This window comes from Corticium candelabrum, chromosome 2 (assembly GCF_963422355.1).
Source record: "Corticium candelabrum chromosome 2, ooCorCand1.1, whole genome shotgun sequence".
Lineage (NCBI taxonomy): Eukaryota > Metazoa > Porifera > Homoscleromorpha > Homosclerophorida > Plakinidae > Corticium > Corticium candelabrum.
Genome location: NC_085086.1, coordinates 237501 through 259602, shown reverse-complemented (window position 1 = coordinate 259602; position 22102 = coordinate 237501). Strand labels below are relative to the sequence as shown.

At 45.0% G+C, this 22102-nt stretch overlaps 2 protein-coding genes across 2 annotated transcripts in view; one reads left to right on the top strand and one right to left on the bottom strand.

Annotated features, from left to right (window-relative positions):
• Positions 1–1601: 1601 nt before the first annotated feature.
• LOC134198453 (uncharacterized) lies at positions 1602–5136 on the bottom strand. Its single transcript, XM_062667859.1, has one exon. The coding sequence runs from the start codon at positions 5080–5082 to the stop codon at positions 1894–1896; it is 3189 nt and encodes a 1062-aa protein (XP_062523843.1). The 5' UTR covers positions 5083–5136; the 3' UTR covers positions 1602–1893.
• The window catches only part of LOC134198454 (uncharacterized), a 26712-nt gene continuing 9631 nt past the window's right edge, over positions 5022–22102 (top strand). The window contains exons 1-3 of the mRNA XM_062667860.1: positions 5022–5131; positions 13170–13268; positions 21425–21523. Coding sequence (XP_062523844.1) covers positions 13251–13268; positions 21425–21523 — 117 coding nt within the window. The 5' untranslated portion in view covers positions 5022–5131; positions 13170–13250. The remainder of the gene's footprint in view (positions 5132–13169; positions 13269–21424; positions 21524–22102) is intronic.

The following is a 22102-nucleotide window of genomic DNA, read 5'->3' as shown; positions in this document are numbered from 1 at the left end:
GTCTCTCAGCGTGTCTGTCTGTCTGTCTGTTGGTACGTGTGTATGTATTTCAGTGTCTGTCCTTCTTTCTGTCAGTGTTTTTGTGTGTTAGTGTGTCTGTCCATCTGTATGTCAGTGTTTTTGTCCATCTGTCTGTCAGTGTGTCTGTTCGTCTGTTTGTGTATCATTGTGTCTGTTCGTCTGTCTCAGTGTATCTGTCTGTCTGTGTATCAGTGTGTCTTCCTGTTTGTTTGTCTGTCTGTCTGTCTGTCTGTCTGTCTGTCTGTCTGTCTGTCCGTCCGTCTGTCATTGTGACTGTTAGTGTGTCTGCCTGTTTGTCAGTGTGTGTGTGTGTGTGTGTGTGTGTGTGTGTGTGTGTGTGTGTTTTGTGTGTGTGTGTGTGTTTGTCTATCCGTCTGTCTGTCTGTTTGTCTGTCTGTCTGTCTGTCTATCTGTCAGTCAGTGTGTCTGTTCATGTGTCTGTCAGTGATTTTGGCTGTCAGTGTGTCTGTCTATCTGTCGGTCGTTGTGTTTGTTTGTCTGTCTGTGTATCAGTGTGTCTGCGTGTTTGTCTGTCTGTTCCTCTGTCTCTCGGTGTTTTTGTCTGTTAGTGTGTCTGTCAGTGTGTTGTCTGTCTGTCAATGGTAGTATAATTTCAAACATCGAAACTATTACAGGCTAGAGGAGCTAGTACAGCCACGTCTAAAGTAAAATATTTGAAAGTTTTGTTCTCTGCATAAACTACACTTGAAAAAACATATATGATATATGGACCGTATTGGTCCACGTTTCTTCTCTATTATTACAGATAACACTTCTTATTTGCCACTTCTCAGCACACCCTCTACCTTGCGATAGATAACTTTCGCATTGCATTTTTGCAACTGAACTGAAATGCGTTGTCTCCACTGCAGCAAAAACTCCGCCCTGTTCAGTCTTCCCAAGTCGTCTGTAGATCTGAGGGACAATTGTTGTAGATAACATTCTGATTCCTTGCCCCATCTTCCAAAATGCTCCAGGACTAAAGGGACAATGGTGAACGATTCTCCCCCAGGAAGGAGTTGTTTGTAATATTTGGTCAGCTTCTTCTCTTCTCTCTTTAGTGCTGCAGCTCCATCTGTGTGTGCTGCACTGCTGACGATTTCAGAGCTCCATGGGTGCGCCAGTGAGATGTCCAGGTCCACATTAGACCCAGAGCCACAGTCAAAAACAGAGATATCCGGGCGGTCATTTGAGTTTGAGTACCTGTTTCTAGGTTCCCGTCGGTGGTGTATATGGAGATCTCTCAAACAATCTGCCCACACTGCAGCTATGGACTCGTGTCTGTCTGTCTGTCTGTCTGTCTGTCTTTCAGTGTTCTTGTTTGTCTGTCAGTATGTATGCCTGTCTGTCAGCCTGTCTGTCTGTCAGTTTGTCTGTCTGTCTGTCTATCAGTTTGTCTGTCTGTCTGTCTATCAGTGTTCTTGTTTGTCTGTCATTATGTATGCCTGTCTGTCAGCCTGTCTGTCTGTGTTTCCATCATTCTGTTGTCTGTATGTCAGTGTGTCTGTCCGTCTGTCTATCAGTGTGCCTGTCTGTCTGTCAGCGTGTCTGCCTGTCCGCCAGCGTGTCTGTCTGTCTGTCAGTCAGTGTGTGTGTCCATCTGTCTTTCAGTCTGTATGTCTTTCTATCAGTGTGTCAGCCTGTCTGTCAGCGTGTCTGTCTGTCTGCCATCGTGTCTGTCTGTCTGCCAGCGTGTCTATCTCTCTGTTTGTCAGTGTGTTTGTCTGTCTGTCTGTGTGTCTGTCCGTCTGTATGTCTGTTTGTCTGTTAATCCTCATATATTTCAAACATGAACACTACTACAGGCTAATGAAGAGAAGGTGAGTTTAAGCAGGCTCTATGCGGCCACTACAACTATACTGCTATCTATACCTAATGTATGTAAAATTGTGTGACAAAGTCATCTACAGTGTTACAACTATTAAAGGTAAGAATAGAAATTTTTTTTGCTATTGTCTTTGCATTGCACCGCTGTAGTGTTATTGAAAACCGCTTTCGCCAAAAGCACATAAACTCATTGCAGTTATTGTTGCCAGCATCATCACATGATCGGCGAGATAGTTCCTGTAGATACTTTGTGGCTTCTTCACCCCAGCGACCAAAGTGTTCCATGACGAGGGGAACAAATCTCATTGAAGACATTCCAGCGAGCTTTAGCTCACTGTATTTTTTTGTCTTCCTGTCCTCTCTTCTTGCTGCTGCTGCCCCGTCTTTCTCAGCAGCCTGACTCACAATGTCCGATGCCCATGGATGTGAAAGGGCTACATCTAGTTCTACATTGGCACCAGAGCCAACATCAAAGACAGCGATGTCCGGTCTGTTGTTGCTATCATTGTATCTGTCCCTCGGTTCCTTTTTGTGGTGAATCTGCAGCTGCCGCAAACAGTCATCCCATTCACTTACTATCGAATCGTGTGACCAAACAGGCCCACCACCCTTCTTACAAGTCAGCAAGTGGTATCCCATTTCGTCTAATGCAGTTCCACAATCACACTGCTCAATCCATCTGACAGCCGGCAAAGATAGACCCAATCTCAGCAAACACGCCAAACGGAATTCGTAAGGTGAGAGTGCGAATTTTGCTGATTCTGGAATCGTGTTAAGCCAGGAGCCAGCACCTTTTCCACCTAGAGAGCGAAGGCGAGCCGCATCTCTGGGCGAAGCAGTGTTTTCTACCATGTGGGCAGTAGCAAAAGACATGTGTTGACGAGTTAATTTTTGTTGTAGTCTCTTAGTGTCCTCTAGCAAGTCAGTAAAAATCTTGCCAGGAGGAATTGCTCGAAGTAACTCGGATCTAATAGAACCATCTGCACCATCTCCAAAAATGATTTCATTAATTTGATTCTCCATAGCTGGGAATCGAATCGGTAATGTCGACAGTGCATTAGCCCAGCTAGATATAAAGGCTATTTGACATATCTCTGTAATGGATGTCATCCCAAAACCTCCATTTTTAATCGGTAGTGTCGCTTGAAACCACCTGTCGTTTGGAATTGGACCACAGTTCAGTATTTTTGAAAATGACTCTCTTGTCAGATGATCATGCAGTGAAGCTGCTTCGATGAGGTACTTTGGTGCTACTGACCTTGCCAAGTGTGTCATTCTAGGAACATGGCAATGCCTAAGTAAAAGCATCGCACTCTGTGGATCCTCAAGCTCGACCAGTTGGTCACACAAAAGGTTTCCAGAGTCAGCAAATGATGAACAGTGGGACTGAATAAATGATGGGCAGCCAATAGGAACCCCAAGGATTGTGGTTCCCGTGGATGTAGTCGGAATAGATGAAATTTGATCTCCGAGAAGTTTGATGCCTGAGGATGACGAAAAGACCTCACACTTGCTGCTTGATATTTCTAAACCAATACTGGAGAAATCAGACCTCAGATTCTCAAAGGCCACCATTGCTTCATTTGGTGGACCAAGAAGAAATATATCATCCAGGTAAGCCAATACCATGATCCCTGCTTGATTAGACTGTAACTTCAATAGAAGAGGATGTATTGCAATGGAAAATAACACAGGTCCCAAAGGATCTCCTTGATGAACTCCTTCCTGTGACGATATTTTTACAGTAGAGGAGCCTTTTGACACAATCAGATCACCAAAACCTGAATACATCTTAAACACATGAAATGCTATGTCCGGAAAAGATGCAAATACTTGGTTGATCATGTGATTCCTGTTGATTGAATTAAAGGCATTCCTGACATCCGTTTTTAACACTACCCAATCCTCGTTGCTCTCAAGTAATAGTTGGATTTGATGCACCAGCAACTCTGACCCACCCGCAGTGGCCACCCCATATTGGACTGGAGAGAAAAATTCAGAAAATTCATTCCTCTTTAGGCTGCAAATAGTGCGCGCAGTCAGTCTCCTCAGGCATTCTCCTATAGCTACAGGACGAACATCACCGTTTGGCTTGGGCAATGCTATAAGACGAGCTGCCGTCAAGAGTCTTACTGCAACTGCAGGCAGTGTGCCCTTGGCAATCAGAGAACACACATAACCGAGGCCCCTCACAGTAGCTGCATTCGGTAGTAGTGCTCGCAGATGTTCATATCTCCAGCCAGAAGGCCCAGGGCTTGAGCCTCTGGGAGACGACAAAACTGCTGCTGATACTTGGGAAGATGTGATGTTGATGCTGTGTGGGTCTTCTTGTGAGTGAAAATCTACATCAATGAATCGAGATGGATGCTTTGTAGATAGCCGTGAAATTGTGTCATCCGTTATCGGGGCTAGACCAGAGCTCGTCAAAACGCGAGCTGCTCGTGATAATTCGCCACATTTCACAAGTCTCAAGGCAGCTTGCTTCGTGAGAGAGTCCTGAGAGTGACTTGAATTTGAAGATGAACGAGATTCTGAAGGTTTGCTCAACTGAACCAACTGATCCCACTGAAACGCGAGAAATTTACGAAAAATAGCTTTTAGTTGGTATGTGTTGGACTTTCCTCCCCTGGGTAGACTCACAGGAGAGAGCAACATACGAGGCAGCAGAAACAGAAGCTTCCAAGCGGCTTCATCCATTGGATCCTCTTCTACCTTTTTAAATGTCATAGCACAACATTCCTGGAATAGAGAACGGACAGCAGGATTGATAGATTGAACAGTTTTTGGAGGGATAGAAGACACGATGTCATCGATAGAAATGTCCCGTATAAACTGCCATCCGGACGATTCGTTATCACGAGGAGTATGAACATGCTCACCAACCCTAACGTCACTGTTCTGTGTAGGATTGAATCCAACGTCAGCTTCCTGGACGGACAGAATGACAGGTTCAGACGAAGACTCACCAACAGCCACGCTCTCATCACGTGGCGTACACGTGGCGTATTCACTCTTTGAAACCTGACCGTTTGTGCGTTTCTTACACTGTGATGAATGTTGACTCAACTTTTGAAACCATTTCTTGCAGTGCGTGCACTGTAGAAGATTCAAGCGACTGACAAATTCGGCGGGTAGCTCCTCGTCACCATGAGAGGAACGAATGTGACCTAACAAACGTTGACGTGACCCTGAGGTTTGACAAGACGCAAATGGACACGACTCTTCTTGTGACATCGGTGAAAATCCGGACGGCACAAACTTCCACTCTTCCCCTGAACATCCGGTCTGTTTGCCTGAATGTCTGTCTGTCTGTCTATCTGTTGGTAGGTGTGTATGTATGTCAGTGTCTGTTTGTCTGTCTGTCAGTGTTTTTGTAAGTTAGTAAGTTAGTGTGTCTGTCCAGCTGTCTGTCAGTGTTTCTTCCGTCTGTTTGTCAGTATGTCTATTCGTCTGTCTGTGTTTCAGTGTTTTTGTTTGTCTGTCTATCAGCGTGTCTGTCTGTCTGTGTATCAGTGTGTATGCCTGTTTGTCTGTCTGTCCATCTGGCTGTCAGTGTTTCTGTCCCTTGGTGTGTCTGTCCATCTGTGTGTCAGTGTGTCTGTCCATATGTCAGCGTGTCTGTCTGTCTGTGTGTCAGTGTGTCTTTCTGTCTGTCAGTGTGTTTGTGCGTCTGTCTATCAGTGTGCTTGTCTGTCTATCAGTGTGTCTGTCTGTGTGTCAGTGTGTCTGATTGTCTGTTTGTCTGTCTGTCCGTCTGTCTGTCAGTGTTTTGTGTGTTATTGTGTCTGTACAGCTGTCTGTGAGTGTTTCTGTTCGTCTGTCTATCAGTACGTCTGTCCGTTTGTCTGTGTATTAGTGTGTCTGTTCGTCTGTCTATCAGTGTGTCTGTCTGTCTTTGTATCAGTGTGTCTGCCTGTCTGTGTATCAGTGTGTCTGCCTGTCTGTGTATCAGTGTGTCTGCCTGTTTGTCTGTCTGTTCGTCTGGCTGTCAGTGTTTTTGTCTGTTAGTGTGTCGGTCCAGCTGTCTGTCAGCGTGTCTGTCTGCTTGTGTATCAGTTGTCTATCTGTTTGTCTGTCTGTCCGTCTGTCTGTCAGTGTTTTTGTCTTTTAGTGTATCTATCCCTCTGTCTGTCAGTGTGTATGTCCATCTATTTGTCAGGGTATCTATCCATCTGTCTGTCAGTGTGTCTGTCTGCTTGTGTATCAGTTGTCTACCTGTTTGTCTGTCTGTCCGTCTGTCTGTCAGTGTTTTTGTCTTTTAGTGTATCTGTCCATCTGTCTGTCAGTGTGTCTGTCCGTTTGTCTGTCAACGTGTCTGTCTGTTTGTCTCTCAGTGTGTTTGTCTGTCTGTCAGTGTGCCTATCTGTTTGTCTATCAGGGTGCCTGTTAGGCTCGAATTTCCAGACCAGAGAGCTCACGAAGCGCGTGAACTCTAGTCTGGACCAAGTCCATACTAAAATGATTTTGGAAGTATTTATCAATAGCGATGCTAAATGGTGTCTACCAGCGTAGGATCGTTTTACCTAGATCAACATATCATTTGTAAATGCCATGAGATTTTACGAAGAACGAGACGTCTGCCGTGTTTGCTGTGATATCTTGGTAGACAGCATGAAACGACGACTCTTTGATTTTTTGGCAGACCGCTAGCTACTCTAACTGCTCGACTAAAAAGCGAGACTACCACTCGACCAGTTGTCAAAGGTAATGGTCTAGCGACGCTGCTGTGCATGTATTGTCACCACAAGCTTGAAAATATCGAAGAACTGAAGCTGAAACTAAAACCAAGATGTTTGTGTGTGCAGAGTCTAATCATTGTTCTGGCATGCAGAGTTTAGTCATTGTTCTGGCATGCACTTAGCCGCCCACGAGGATTTCACACGCGCGCAATCAGTGCTAGTGCACTTAGCATAACCAATTATTGCTAAGCCAATCAGAATTTACAACCGAGATTCGGGTTGTAGAAGCTGATTGGCTTAGAACGGCTACTTCCGAAATCATTTTAGTATCGACTTGGTCCAGACTAGAGTTCATGCGCTTTGCGGGTCCTCTGGTCTGGAAGTACGAGGCTACATGCCTGTTTGTCTGTCAGTGTGTCTTCCTGTCTGTCAGCGTGTCTGTCTGTCTGTCTGTCTGTCTGTCTGTCTTTCAATGGTCTGTCTGTCTGTCTGTCTGTCTGTTTGTCAGTATGTCTGTCCGTCTGTCTATAAGTGTGCCTGTCTGTCTATCAGTGTGCCCGTCAGTCTGTCAGTGTGTCTGTTTGTTTGTCTATTTCTCCGTCTATCTGTCTGTTTGTCTGTCCGTTTGTTTGTTTGTCTGTTTGCCTGAATGACTGTCTGTCTGTCTGTTGGTACGTGTGTATGTATGTCAGTGTCTGTCCGTCTGTCTGTCAGTGTTTTTGTGTGTTAGTGTGTCTGTCCAGCTGTCTGTCAGTGTTTTTGTGTGTTAGTGTGTCTGTCCAGCTGTCTGTCAGTGTTTTGTCCATCTGTCTATCAGTGTATCTGTCTGTCTGTGTATCAGTGTGTCTTCCTGTTTGTTTGTTTGTCTGTCTGTCTAGTCGTCAGTGTTTTTGTCCCTTGGTGTGTCCGTCCATCTGTCTGTCAGTGTGTCTGTCTGTCTGTCTGTCTGTCTGTCTGTCTGTCATTGTGTCTTTTAGTGTGTCTGCCTCTCTGTCAGTTTGTCTGTCTGTCTGTTAGTCAGTGTGTCTGTCTGTCTGTCAGTGTGTCTGTCCATCTGTCTGTCAGTGTGTCTGTTTGTCCGTGTATCAGTGTGTCTGCCTGTTTGTTTGTCTGTCCGTCTGTCTGTCAGTGTCTTTGTCTGTTAGTGTGTCGGTCCAGCTGTCTGTTAGTGTTTTTGTCTGTCTGTCTGTCAGCGTGTCTGTCTGTTAGTACGTCTGTCTGTTTGTCAGTGTGTCTGTTTGTCTGTTTGTCTGTCTGTCCGTCTGTCTGTCTATCCGTCTGTCTGTCTGTCTGTCTGTTCGCCTGAATGTCTGTTTGTCTGTGTGTTGGTAGGTGTGTATGTATGTCAGTGTCTTTCCGTCTGTTTGTCAGTGTTTTTGTGTGTTAATGTGTCTGTCCAGTTGTCTGTGAGTGTTTCTGTTCTTCTGTCTATCAGTATGTCTGTCTGTCTGTCTGTTTATCAGTTTGTCTGTTCGTCTGTCTATCAGTGTGTCTGTCTGTCTTTGTATCGGTGTGTCTGCCTGTTTGTCTGTCTGTCCGTCTGGCTGTCAGTGTTTTTGTCCCTTGGTGTGTCTGTTCATGTGTCTGTGAGTGAGTCTGTCCGTTTGTCTGTCAGTCAGTGCGTCTGTCTGTCAGTCAGTGTGTCTGTCTGTCTGTTAGTGTGTCTGTCCGTTTATCAGTGTGTTTGTGTGTCTGTCTGTCTGTCAGTCATTGTGACTGTCTATCTGTCTGTAAGTGTGTCTGTCCATCTGTCTGTCAGTGTGTCTGTCTGTCTGTCTGTCTGTCTGTCTTTCAGTGTTTGTGTCTGTCTGTCAGTTTGTCTGTCTGTCAGTCAGTGTGTCTGTCCATCTTTGTATCAGTGTACTTGTCTGTCTATTGGTGTGTCTGTCTGTCTGTCAATGTGTCTGTTTGTCTGTCTGTCCGTCTGTCTGTCTGTCCGTATGTCTATCTGTTTGTCTTTCTGTGTGTCTGTTTTTCTGTTTTCTTGAATGTCTGTCTGTCTGTCTGTTGGTAGATGTGTATGTATGTCAGTGTCTTTCCGTCTATTTGTCAGTGTTTTTGTGTGTTAGTGTGTCTGTACAGCTCTCGGTGAGTGTTTCTGTTTGTCTGTCTATCAGTACGTCTGTCCGTCTGTCTGTGTATCAGTGTGTCTGTTCGTCCGTCTATCAGTGTGTTTGCCTGTTTGTTTGTGTGTCCGTCTGGCTGTCAGTGTATTTGTCCGTTGGTGTGTCTGTTCATCTGTCAGTCAGTATGTCTGTCTGTCTGTGTGTCAGTCAGTGTGTCTGTCAGTCTGTGAGTGTGTCTGTCCGTTTATCAGTGTGTTTGTGTGTCTGTCTGTCAGTCAGTCAGTGTGCCTGTCCATCTTTCTCTCAGTGTGTCTGTCTGTCTGTTAGTGTGTCTGTCCGTTTATCAGTGTGTTTATGTTATGTCTGTCTGTCAGTCATTGTGTCCGTCCATTTGTCTGTCAGTGATTTTGTTTGTCAGTGTGTCTGTCCATCTGTCTCTCAGTGCGTCTGTCTGTCTGTCTATCAGTGTGCCTGTCTGTCTGCCAGTGTGTCTGCCTGTCTGTCATCGTGTCTGCCTGTCCGCCAGCTTGTCTGTCTGTCAGTGAGTCAGTGTGTCTGTCCATCTGTCTGTCAGTCTGTATGTCTTTCTATCAGTGTGCCTGTCTCTCAACCACGCACACAGAGAAGAAGGGTATGCTGCAAAAGTAAGAGAGGAGAAGAAACTAAAGAAATACTCAGGAGAGGTCCTGCATGGTGGTTTATCATCCAAGTGTGTTCCACTAGTCTTTGAACATTTTGGTTTGTGGGGCTCGCACGCACACAAGTTTTTGTCTCATATATCTAGGCAAAGCTACAATACCACTCATGCACATCCTTTTAACAGCGCTCAACGTTTTAAGGCATTCTGGAGAAAGCAATTTTCCATCATTCTTCAGAGATGCAACGCCAGAGTGATTTCGAGGAAGCTGTCGAGATTTTCATGCAGTACAAACGACAGTGACATAATGTTTGACTGCAATGTTGTAGGCCAAGTCCATTAATGTGTTATAATTTGCTTAGTTATGAAGGACTGGTAGATATTTGAAAGTTTCCTGTACATACGTAGAGTTTTGATGATAATAAATGAACCTGTCTGTCTGTCTACCTGTCTGCCTTTCAGTGTGTCTGTCTGTCTGCCAGCGTGTCTGTCTGTCTGTTTGTCAGTGTGTCTGTCTGTCTGTGTGTATGTCCGTCTGTCTGTCTGTTTGTCTGTTTGCCTGAATGTCTGTCTGTCTGTCTGTTGGTAGGTGTGTATGTATGTCAGTGTCTGTCCGTCTGTCTGTCAGTGTTTTTGTATGTTAGTGTGTCTGTCCAGCTGTCTGTCAGTGTTTCTGTCCGTCTGTTTGTCAGTATGTCTGTTCGTCTGTCTGTGTTTCGGTGTGTTTGTTCGTCTGTCTATCAGCGTGTCTGTCTGTCTGTGTATCAGTGTGTATGCCTCTTTCTCTGTCTGTCTGTCCATCTGTCTGTCAGTGTTTTTGTCCCTTGGTGTGTCTGTCCATCTGTCTGTCAGTGTGTCTATCCATATGTCAGCGTGTCTGTCTGTCTGTCTGTTTGTCATTGTGTCTTTTCGTCTGTCAGTGTGTTTGTGCGTCTGTCTATCAGTGTGCGTGTCTGTCTATCATTGTGTCTGTCTGTGTGTCTGTTGGTCTGTTTGTCTGTCTGTCCTTTTGTCTGTCTGTCTGTCTGTTTGTCTGTCTGTCTGTCTGTTTGTCTGTTTACGTGAATGTCTGTCTGTCTGCCTGTTGGTAGATGTGTAAGAATGTCAGTGTCTGTCCGTGTGTTTGTCAGTTTTTTGTGTGTTAGTGTGTCTGTCCAGCTTTCTGTCAGTGTTGCTGTCCGTCTGTCTGTCAGTATGTCTGTCCGTCTGTCTGTGTATCAGTGTGTCTGTCTGTCTGTGTATCAGTGTGTCTGTCTGTTTGTCTGTCTGTCCATCTGTCTGTCAGTGTTTTTGTTCCTTGGTGTGTCTTTCTATTTGTCTGTCAGTTTGTCTGTCCATATGCCTGTCAATGTGTCTGTCTGTCTGTCTGTCAGTCAGTGTGTCTGTCTTTCTCTCAGTGTGTCTGTCTGTCTGTTAGTGTGTCTGTCTGTTTATCAGTGTGTGTGTGTGTGTGTGTGTGTGTGTGTGTGTGCGTGCGTGTGTTTGCGTGTGTGTCTGTCTGTCTGTCTGTTAGTGTGTCTGTCTATCCGTCATTGTGTCTGTAGTTTTGTCTATTGGTGTGTCTGTCCATTTGTCTGTCAGTGATTATGTCTCTCATTGTGCCTTTCTGTCTGTCAGTGTGTCTGCCTGTTTGTCTGTCATTGTGTCTGCCTGTCTGTCAGCGTGTCTGTCTGTCCGCCATCGTGTCTGTCTGTCTGTCTGTCGGTGTGTCTGTCTGTCCGTCTATCAGTGTGCCTGTCTGTCAGTCATTGTGTCTGTCTTTCTCTCAGTGTGTCTGCCTGTCTGTTAGTGTGTCTGTCTGTTTATCTGTGTGTCTGTCTGTCTGTCAGTGTGTCTGTCGGTCTGTCTGTTTGCTTGTCTGTTTGCCTGAATGTCTGTCTGTCTGTCTGTTGGTAGGTGTGTATGTATGTCAGTGTCTGTCCGTCTCTTTGTCAGTTTTTTTGTGTGTTAGTGTGTCTGTCCAGCTTCTGTCAGTGTTTCTGTCCGTCTGTCTGTCAGTGTGTCTGTCTGTCTGTATCAGTGTGTCTGCCTGTTTGTCTGTCCGTCCGTCTGTCTTTCAGTGTTTTTGTCCCTTGGTGTGTCTTTTCATTTGTCTGTCAGTTTGTCTGTCCATATGTCTGTCAGTGTGTCTGTCTGTCTGTTTGTCTGTTTGCCTGAATGTCTGTCTGTCTGTCTGTTGGTAGGTGTGTATGTATGTCAGTGTCTGTCCGTCTGTCTGTTAGTGTGTCTTTCTGTTTATCAGTGTGTGTGCGTGTGTGTGCGTGTGTGTGCGTGTGTGTCTGTCTGTCATTGTGTCTGTCTATCTGTCATTGTGTCTGTCGTTTTGTCTATCAGTGTGCCTGTCAGTCTGTCAGTGTGTCTGCCTGTCTGTGTGTTTATCAGTGTGTGTGTGTGTGTGTGTGTGTGCGTGTGTGTCTGTCTGTCAATGTGTCTGTCTATATGTCATTGTGTCTGTCGTTTTGTCTATCAGTGTGTCTGTCCATTTGTCTGTCAGTGATTTTGTCTCTCATTGTGTCTGTCTGTCTGTCTATCAGTGTGCCTGTCAGTCTGTCAGTGTGTCTCCCTGTTTGTCTGTCAGCGTGTCTGTCTGTCCGCCAGCGTGTCTGTCTGTCTGTCTGTCTGTCAATTTGTCTGTCTGTCTGTCTATCAGTGTGCCTGTCTGTCAGTCAGTGTGTCTGTCTTTCTCTCAGTGTGTCTGTCTGTCTGATAGTGTGTCTGTCTGTTTATCAGTGTGTGTGTGTGTGTGTGTGTGTGTGTGTGTGTGTGTGTGTGTGTGTGTGTTTTTGTGTGTGTGTGTGTGTGTGTGTGTGTGTGTGTGTGTGTTTGTGTGTGTGTGTGTGTGTGTGTGTGTGTGTGCTTGTGTGTGTGTGTGTGTGTGTGTGTGTGTGTGTGTGTGTGTGTGTGTGTGTGTGTGTGTGTGTGTGTGTATGTCTGTCTGTCTGTCTGTATTTTAGTGTGTTTGTTCGTCTGTCTATCTGCGTGTCTGTCTGTGTATCAGTGTGTCTGCCTTTTTGTCTGTCTGTCCATCTGGCTGTCAGTGTTTTTTTTCTTTGGTGTGTTTGTCCATATGTCTGTCAGTGTGTCTGTCGGTCAGTCAGTGTGTCTGTCGGTCAGTCAGTGTCACGTGTCTGTCTTTCTTTCAATGTGTCTGTCTTTCTGTTGGTGTGTCTGTCTGTTTATTAGTGTGTGTGTGTGTGTGTGTGTGTGTGTGTGTGTGTGTGTGTGTGTGTGTGTGTGTGTCTGTGTGTCTGTGTCTGTGTCTTCCCATCTGTCTGTCAGTCATTTTGTCTGTCAGTGTGTCTGCCATGTGTCTGTCAGTGTGTTTGTCCGCCGGTTTGTCAGTCTTTCTGTCTGTCTGTGTATCAGTGTGTCTGCCCGTTTATCTGTTTGTCCGTTTGTCTGTCAGTGTTTTTGTCTGTTAGTGTGTCTGTCTCTTTGTTTGTCTGTCTGTTTGTCTGTCAGTGTGTCTGTCTGTCTGTGAGTGTGTTTGTCCGTCTGTCTGTCAGTGTGTTGGTCTGTTTGTTTGTCTGTCTGTCTGTCTCTCACTCAGTGTGTCTGTTCGTCTGTCTGTCACTCTGTCTGTCTGTCTGTCTGTCTGTCTGTCTGTCTGTCTGTCTGTCTATCTGTCTGTCTGTCTGTTTGTATGTCTGTCTGTTTGTTTGTCTGTCTGTTTGTCTGTTTTTCTGTCAGTGTGTCTCTCCGTCAGTCTGTCAGTGTGTCTGTCTGTTTGTCTGTATTTATGTTCTTCTGTTTGTCAGTCTTCCTGTCGGTTTCGCTGTTTGTCTATCTGTCTGTCAATACATTTATTTCTTATACATGACGTTATGCTCCAAACAAATCAGTTCTGATAAACCTTAGAAATTCTATACTGTCTGTCTGTTTGTCTGTTTGTGTCTGTCTGTCTGTCTGATTGCTTATTATAATTATCTGTTATTGTAGAATGAATGGACAGCATTGCATTGGTCTGCTAACCGCAATCACTTTGAAGTTGTTCGTATTCTATTAGAGAATGGATGTGATATGAACATAAAAGACAGTGTAAGACATGTTGATGTGAATGTGAATGATAATATTTGTAATCATTGTATTGTGAATTTTGATGTGTATGGTGTTAGCACTGCTTTAGCTACTAGTCAGGGTTCTAGCCAGGAATGCTAAGGTGTAGCGGCCCGCTTTGTCTTCAGAACTGCCCTCTACGCTTCCACATTTGTCTACGCATTCAGAGCTGACCGCTACACCTCCAATACTGGCTACACATGTAGTAGGTACCATACACTACACCTGCATCTACGCTTCCAATATACATTAACTAATATCAACAAATTATTAAGAAATAATAAATAAATAATTTGCATACAATTAATTAGCCTCCAACTTACAGACCAGAGAGCATGCGAACTCTAGTCTGGACCATGTCGATACTAAAATGATTTTGGAAGTAATTATGAAAAGTGATGCTAAATGGTAGTCTAACAGCGTAGTATTGTTTTACCTAGATCAACATATCATTTGTAAATGCCATGAGATCTCAAGAACGAAGAAGAGACGTCTGTGGTGTTTTCTGTGATATCTTGGTAGACGGCATGAAACCACGACTCTTTGATTCTTTGGCAGACCGCTAGCTACTCTAACTGCTCGACTAGCGAGACTACCACTCGGCCAGTTGTCAAAGGTGATGGTCTAGCGATGCTGCTGTCCATGTCCTCTCACCACAAGCTTGAAAAGATTGAAGTACTGAAACTGAAACTAAAACTAAGATGTGTGCGTGCACCAGAGTCTTCATCACGGCCGCTAGCTACTCTAACTGCTCGACTAAAAAGCGAGACTACCGCTCGACCAGTTGTCAAAGGTGATGGTCTAGCGACGCTGCTGCGCATGTCCTGTCACTGCAAGCTTAAAAATACCGAAGAACTGAAGCTGAAACTAAGATGTGTGTGTGCAGAGTCTAATCATTTTTCTGGCGTGCACTTAGCCGCCCACCAGGATTGCACACGCGCACAATCAGTGCTAGTGCACTTAGCATAACCAATTATTGATAAGCCAATCAGAATTTACAACCGAGATTCGGGTTGTAGAAGCTGATTGGCTTAGAAGGACTATTTCCGAAATGATTTTAGTATCGACTTGGTCCAGAGTAGAGTTCATGCGCTTTGTGGGTTCTCTGGTCTGGAAGTACGAGGCTACGTCCCTGTGTGTCTGCCTGTCTGTCATCGTGTCTGTCTGTCTGTCAGCATGTGTGTCTGTCTGTCTGTCTGTCTGTGTGTCTGCCTGTCTGTCAGCATGTCTGTCCGTTTGTCTATCAATGTGTCTGTCTGTCTGTTAGTGTGTTTGTCCGTCTGATTATCAGTGTGCTGGTTTGTCTATCAGTGTGTCTGTCTCTCTGTCAGTGTGTCTGTTTGTCTTTCTGTCTTTCCGTCTGTCTGTCTGTTTGTCTGTCTGTCTGTCTGCTTGTCTGTTTACTTGAATGTCTGACTGTCTGTCTGTTGGTACGTGTGTATGTATGTCAGTGTCTGTCTGTCTGTCTGTCACTGTTTTTGTGTGTTACTGTGTCTGTCCAGCTTTCTGTCAGAGTTTTTGTTCGTCTGTCTGTCAGTGTGTTTGTCCGTCCGTCTGTGTATCAGTGTGTCTGTTCGTCTGTCTATCAGTGTGTCTGTCTGTCTGTGTATCGGTGTGTCTACCTGTTTGTTTGTCTGTCCGTCTGGCTGTCAGTGTGTTTCTCCATACTTTTGTCAGTGTGTCAGTGTGTCTGTCTGTCTGTCTGTCAGTGTGTCTGTGTGTCTGTTATTGTGTCTGCCTGTTTGTCAGTGTGTCTGTCTGTCTGTCTGTCAGTCAGTATGTCTGTTCATGTGTCTGTCAGTGATTCTGTCTGTCAGTGTGTCTGTCCATCTGTCTGTCATTGTGTTTGTCCGTCTGTCTGTCAGTGTGTCTGTCTGTGTGTCAGTGTGTCTGCCTGTTTGTTTGTCTGTCCATCTGTCTGTCAGTGTTTTTTGTGTGTTTGTGTGTCTGTTCATCTGTCTGTCAGTGTGTCTGTTCGTCTGTCTGTCAGCGTGTCTGTATATCTGTTTCTCAGTGTGTCTGTCTGTCTGTCTGTCAGTGTATCTGTCTGTTTGTCAGTGTGTCTGTCTGTTTGTTTGTCTATCAGTGTTTCTGTCGGTCTGTCAATGTGTCTGTCTGTCTGTCAGCGTGTCTTTCTGTCTGTTCGTCAGTCTGTTGTCTCTATGTCAGTATGTGTGTCCGTCTGTCTATCAGTGTGCCTGTCTGTCTCTCAGTGTGTCTGTCTGTTTGTCAGTGTGTATGTCCTTCTGTCTGTCAGTGTGTATGTCTGTCTGTGTATCAGTGTGTCTGCCTGTTTGTCTATCTGTCCGTCAGTCTGTCAGTGTTTTTGTCTGTTATTGTGTCTGTCCCTTTGTCTGTCAGTGTGTCTGTCCGTCTGTCTGTCTGCGTGTCTGTCTGTCTGTCTCTCAGTGCGTCTGTCTGTCTATCAGTATGTCTGTCTCGCTGTCAGTGCGTCTGTCTGTCGGTCAGCGTGTCTGTCTGTCTGTCAGCATGTCTGTCTGTCTGTCAGCGTGTCTGTCTGTCTGTCAGCGTGTCTGTCTGTCTGTCTGTTAGTGTGTCGGTCTGTCTGTCTGTTAGTGTGTCTGTCTCTCTGTCAATGTGTCAGTCCGTCTGTATATCGGTGTGTCTGTCTGTGTGTTTGTCTGTCAGCATGTTTGTCTGTCTGTCTGTCATTGTGTCTTTCTGTCTGTCACTGTGTTTGTCTATCTGTCTATCAGTGTGCTTGTCTGTCTATCAGTGTGTCTGTCTGTCTGTCAGTGTGTCTGTTTGTCTGTTTGTCTGTCTGCCGTCAGTCTGTCAGTGTTTTTGTCTGTTAGTGTGTCTGTCCATCGGTCTGTCAGTGTGTCTATCCGTCTGTCTGTCTGCGTGTCTGTCTGTCTGTCTCTCAGTGTGTCTGTCTGTCTATTTGTCTGTCAGCATGTCTGTCTGTCTGTCTGTCTGTCATTGTGTCTTTCTGTCTGTCAGTGTGTTTGTTTGTCTGTCTATCAGTGTGCTTGTCTGTCTATCAGTGTGTCTGTTTGTCTGTCTGTTTGTCTGTCTGTCTGTCTGTCTGTCAGTGTTTTTGTCTTTCTGTCTGTCAGTATGTCTGTCCGTCTGTCTGTGTATCAGTCTGTCTCTCAGTGTGTCTGTCTGTCTGTGTATCAGTGTGTCTGCCTGTTTGTCTGTCTGTCCGTCTGTCTGTCAGTGTTTTTGTCCATTGGTGTTTCTTTCCATCTGTCTGTCAGTGTGTCTGTCCGTATGTGTGTCAGTGTTTCTGTCTGTTTGTCTGTTAGTCAGTGTGTCTGTCTTTCTCTCAGTGTGCCTGTTTGTCTGTTAGTGTGTCTGTCTGTTTATCAGTGTGATTGTGGCTGTCTGTTTGTCAGTCATTGTCTCTGTCCATCTGTCTGTCAGTGTGTCTGTCAGTGTTTCTGTCCGCCTGCCTGTCAGTGTGTCTGTCGGTTTGTCTGTGTATCAGTGTGTCTGCCCGTTTGTCTGTCTGTCTGTCTGTCCGTTTATCAGTGTGTATGTTCGTCTGTCTATCAGTGTGTCTGTCTGTCTTTGTATCGGTGTGTCTGTCTGTCTGTCTGTGTATCTGTGTGTCTGCCCGTTTGTCTGTCTCTCTCTCTGTCTGTCTGTCTGTTTATCAGTGTGTCTGTTCGTCTGTCTATCAGTGTGTCTGTCTGTCTTTGTATCGGTGTGTCTGCCTGTTTCTCTGTCTGTCCGTCTGGCTGTCAGTGTTTTTGTCCCTTGGTGTGTCTGTTCATCTGTCTGTCATTGTGTCTGTCTGTCTGTCTGTCTGTCAGTCAATGTGTCTGTCCGTCAATGTGTCTGTCTTTCTCTCAGTGTGTCTGTCTGTCTGTCAGTGAGTCTGTCTGTCTGTCAGTGTGTCTGTCTGTCTTTCCGTCAGTCAGCGAGTCTGTATTTCTCTCAGTGTGTCTGTCTGTCTGTTAGTGTGTTTGTCCGTTTATCAGTGTTTTTGTGTCTGTCTGTCTCTCAGTCAGTGTGTCTGTCCATCTGTCGGTTAGTATGTCTGTCCATCTGTTTCTCAGTGTGTGTGTGTGTGTGTGTGTGTGTGTGTGTGTGTGTGTGTGTCTGTCTGTCTGTCTGTCTGTCTGTCTGTCTATCAGTGTGGCTGTCTGTCTGTCAGTGTGTCTGCCTGTCTGTCAGCGTGTCTGTCTGTCTGCCAGCTTGTCTGTCTGTCTGTCTGTTAGTGTGTCTGTCCATCTGTTTCTTAGTGTGTCTTTCTGTCTGTCTATCAGTGTGTCTGCCCTTTTGTCAGCGTGTCTGTCTGTCTGTCTGTCAGTGTATGTGTCTGTCTGTCAGTGTGTCTGTCCGTGTGTCTGTCTGTTTGTCTGTTTGCCTGAATGTTTCTCTGTCTGTTTGTTGGTAGGTGTGTATGTATGCCAGTGTCTGTCCGTCTGTTTGTCAGTTTTTTGTGTGTTAGTGTGTCTGTCCAGCTTTCTGTCAGTGTTTCTGTTCTTCTATCTGTCAGTGTGTCTGTCCGTCTGTCTGTATCAGGGTGTCTGTATGTCTGTGTATCAGTGTGTCTGCCTGTTTGTCTGTCTGTCCATCTGCCTGTCATTGTTTTTGTCTCTTGGTGTGTCTTTCCACCTGTCTGTCAGTGTGTCAGTTCATATGTCTGTCAGTGTGTCTGTCTGTCTGTCTTTCAGTCAGTGTGTCTGTCTTTCTCTCGGTGTGTCTGTCTGTCTGTTAGTGTGTCAGTCTGTTTATCTGTATGTGTATGTGTCTGTCCATCTGTCTGTCAGTGTGTCTGTCCATCTGTCTGTCAGCGTCTCTGTCTGTCTCTCAGCGTGTCTGTCTGTCTGTTTCTCAGTGTGTTTGTCCATCTGTTTGTCAGTGTGTTTGTCTGCCTGTGTATCAGTGTGTCTGCCCTTTTTGTCTGTCTGTCCGTCTGACTGTCAGGGTTTTTGTCCCTTGGTGTGTCTGTTCATCTTTCTGTCAGTGAGTCGGTTTGTATGTCTGTCAGTGTGTCTGTCTGTCTATCTGTCAGTCATTGTGTCTGTCTTTCTCTCAGTGTGCCGGTCTGTCTGTTAGTGTGTCTGTCCGTTTATCAGTGTGTTTGTGTGTCGGTCTGTCCATCTGTCTGTCAGTGATTTTGTCTATCAGTTTGTCTGTCCATGTTTTTGTCAGGGTATCTGTCCAACTGTCTGTCAGTGTGTCTGTCTGCTTGTGTATCAGTGTGTCTGCCTGGTTGTCTGTCTGTCCGTCTGTCTGTCAATGTTTTTGTCTTTTAGTGTGTCTGTCCGTCTGTGTGTCAGCGTGTCTGTCTGTCTGTTTCTCAGTGTGTTTGTCTGTTTGTCAGTGTGCCTGTCTGTCTGTCTATCAGTGTGCCTGTTAGCCTCGAATTTCCAGACCAGAGAGCACGCGAAGCGCGCGAACTCTAGTCTGAACCAAGTCGATACTAAAATGATTTCGGAAGTATTTATCAATAGCGATGCTAAATTGTGTCTAACAGCGTAGGATCGTTTTATCTAGATCAACATATCATTTGTAAATGCCATGAGATCTCACGAAGAAGAAGACGTCTGCCGTGTTTGCTGTGATATCTTGGTAGACGGCATGAAACGACGACTCTTTGATTCTTTGGCAGACCGCTAGCTACTCCAACTGCTCGACTAAAAAGCGAGACTACCACTTGACCAGTTGTCAAAGGTGATGGTCTAGCGACGCTGCTGCGCATGTCCTGTCACCGCAAGCTTGAAAATATCGAAGAACTGAAGCTGAAACTAAAACTAAGATGTTTGTGTGTGCAGAGTCTAATCATTGTTCTGGCATGCAGAGTTTAGTCATTGTTCTGGCATGCACTTAGCCGCCCACGAGGATTTCACACGCGCGCAATCAGTGCTATTGCACTTAGCATAACCAATTATTGCTAAGCCAATCAGAATTTACAACCGAGATTCTGGTTGTAGAAGCTCAGTGTTTTTGTCCCTTGGTGTGTCTGTCCATATTTTTGTCAATGTGTCCGTCCGTCTGTCTGTCTGTCAGACAGTGTGTCTTTCGGTCTGTCATTGTGTCTGTGTGTCTGTTAGTGTGTCTGCCTGTTTGTCAGTGTTGTGTGTGTGTGTGTGTGTGTGTGTGTGTGTGTGTGTGTGTGTGTGTGCGTGTGTGTGTGTGTGTGTGTGTGTGTGTGTGTGTGTGTGTGTGTGTGTGTGCGTGTGTGTGTGTGTGTGTGTGTGTGTGTGTGTGTGTGTGTGTGTGTGTGTGTGTCTGTTTGTCAGTCAGTGTGTCTGTTTGTCAGTCAGTGTGTCTGTTTGTCAGTCAGTGTGTCTGTTCATGTGTCTGTCTGTTTGTGTATCAGTGTGTCTGACTGTTTGTCAGTTTGTCCGTCTGTCTGTCAGTGTTTTGTCTGTTCTTGTGTTGGTCCATCTGTCTGCCAGTGTGTCTGTCTCTCTGTCTATCATTGTTCCTGTCGGTCTGTCAGCGTACCTGTTTGTCTGTCCGTCAGTCAGTTGTCTGTATGTCAGTGTGCCTGTCCGTCTTTCTATCATTGTGCCTGTCTGTCTGTCAGTGTGTCTGCCTGTCTGTCAACGTGTCTGTTTGTCTGTCAGCGTGTCTGTCTGTCTGTTTGTCAGTGTGTTTGTCCGTCTGTCTATCAGTTTGCCTGTCTGTCCGTCAGTGTGTCTGTTTGTCTGTCAGTGTGTCTGTCTATCTGTCCGTCTGTCTGTTTGTTTTCTTGTGTTTTTGTTTATCTTGTTTTCAATGTGTCTGTCTGTCTTTCAATGTGTTTGTTCGTCTGTGTGTCAGTGTGCTTGTCTGTCTATCAGTGTCTGCCTGTTTGTCTGTCCGTCTGTCTTTTTTGTCTGTCTGTGTGTTTGTCCGTCGGTCTGTCTGTTTGTCTGTTTGCCTGAATGTCTGTCTGTCTGTTTGTTGGTAGGTGTGTATGTATGCCAGTGTCTGTCCGTCTGTTTGTCAGCTTTCTGTGTGTTAGTGTGTCTGTCCAGCTTTTTGTCAGTGTTTCTGTCCGTCTGTCTGTGTGTCAGTATGTCTGTACGTCTGTCTGTGTATCAGTGTGTCTGTCTGTCTGTGTATCAGTGTGTCTGCATTTTTGTCTGTCTGTGCGTCTGTCTGTTAGTGTTTTTGTCCCTTGGTGAGTCTTTCCATCTGTCTGTCAGTGTGTCTGTCTGTCTGTCTGTCAGTCAGTGTGTCTGTCTTTCTCTCAATGTGTCTGTCTGTCTGTTAGTGTTTCTGTCTGTTAGTGTTTCTGTCTGTTTATCAGTGTGTGTGTGTGTGTGTGTGTGTGTGTGTGTGTGTGTGTGTGTGTGTGTTTGTGTGTGTGTGTGTTTGTCTGTCTGTCTGTCTGTCAGTCAGTGTTTCTGTCCATCTGTCTGTCAGTGATTTTGTCTGTCAGTGTGTCTGTCTGTCTGTGTATCAGAGTGTCTGCCCGTTTGTCTGTCTGTGTATCAGAGTGTCTGCCTGTTTGTCTGTCAGTGTTTTCGTCTGTTAGTGTGTCTGTTTGTTTGTTTGTCTGTCTGTTTGTCTGTCAATGTGTCCGTCTGTCTTAAACTCTTTCATTGTGTCTGTCCCTCGGTTTGTCATTTTGTCTGTCCATCTGTTTGTCTGTCAGTGAGTCTGTCTATTTGTCATTGTGTCTGTGGTTTTATTTATCAGTGTGTCTGTCTGTTTGTTTGTATGCCCGTTTGTGTGTCCGTTTGTCTGTCTGTCTGTCAGTGTGTCTGTCTGTCTGTTTGTCTGTCAGTGTGTCTGTCTGTTTGTTTGTCTGTCTGTCTTTTTTTGTTTGTCTGTCTGTTTATCTGTCAGTGTGTCTGCCTGTCTATCTCTCACTCAGTGTGTCTGTTCGTCCGTTCGTCTGTCTGTCTGTCTGTTTGTCTGTTTGTATGTCTGTCTATTTGTTTGTCTGTTAGTTTGTCCGTTTTTCTGTCAGTGTGTCTCTCCGTCAGTCTGTCAGTGTGTTTGTCTGTTTGTCTGTATTTATGTTCTTCTGTTTGTCAGTCTTCCTTTCGGTCTCGCTGTCTGTCCGTCTGTCTGTCAATACATTTATTTTTTATACAAGATGTTATGCTCAAAACAAGTAAGTTCTGATTAATCTAAAAAATTCTATACTGTCTGTCTGTTCGTCTGTTTGTGTCTGTCTGTCTGTCTGATTGCTTTCTTATTATAATTATCTGTTATTGTAGACTGGACGGACAGCATTGCATTATGCTGCTCACAAGAATTACATCAAAGTTGTTCGTATTCTATTAGAGAATGGATGTGATATCAACATAAGAGACATTGTAAGACATGTTGATATGAATGTGAATGATAATATTTATAATCATTGTATTGTGAATTTGGTGTGCATGGTGTTAGCACAGCTTTAGCTACTAGTCAGGGTTCTAGCCAGGCATGCTAAGGTGTAGCGGCCTGCTATGTTATCAGAACTGCCCTCTACGCCTTCCACATATGTCTACGCGTTCAGAGCTGACCGCTACACCTCCAATACTTGCTACACATGTAGTAGGTACCATACACTACACCTGCATCTACGCTTCTAATATAAATTAATTTATGTCAACAAATTATTAAGAAATAATAAATAAATAATTTGCATACAATTAATTAGCCTCCAACTTACAGACCAGAGTGCGTGTGAACTCTAGTCTGGACCACAACGCTACTAAAATGATTTTGGAAGTATTTATGAAAAGTGATGCTAAATGGTAGCCTAACAGCGTAGGATTGTTTTACCTAGATCAACATATCATTTGTAAATGGCATGAGATTTCACAAACGAAGAAGAGACGTCTGCCGTGTTTGCGGTGATATCTTTGTAGACGGCATGAAACCACGACTCTTTGATTCTTTGGCAGACC

Bases quoted from the DNA above. Each gene is read 5' to 3' on its own strand.
- LOC134198453 (XM_062667859.1), bottom strand. From the start codon at position 5,082: ATGTCACAAGAAGAGTCGTGTCCATTTGCGTCTTGTCAAACCTCAGGG.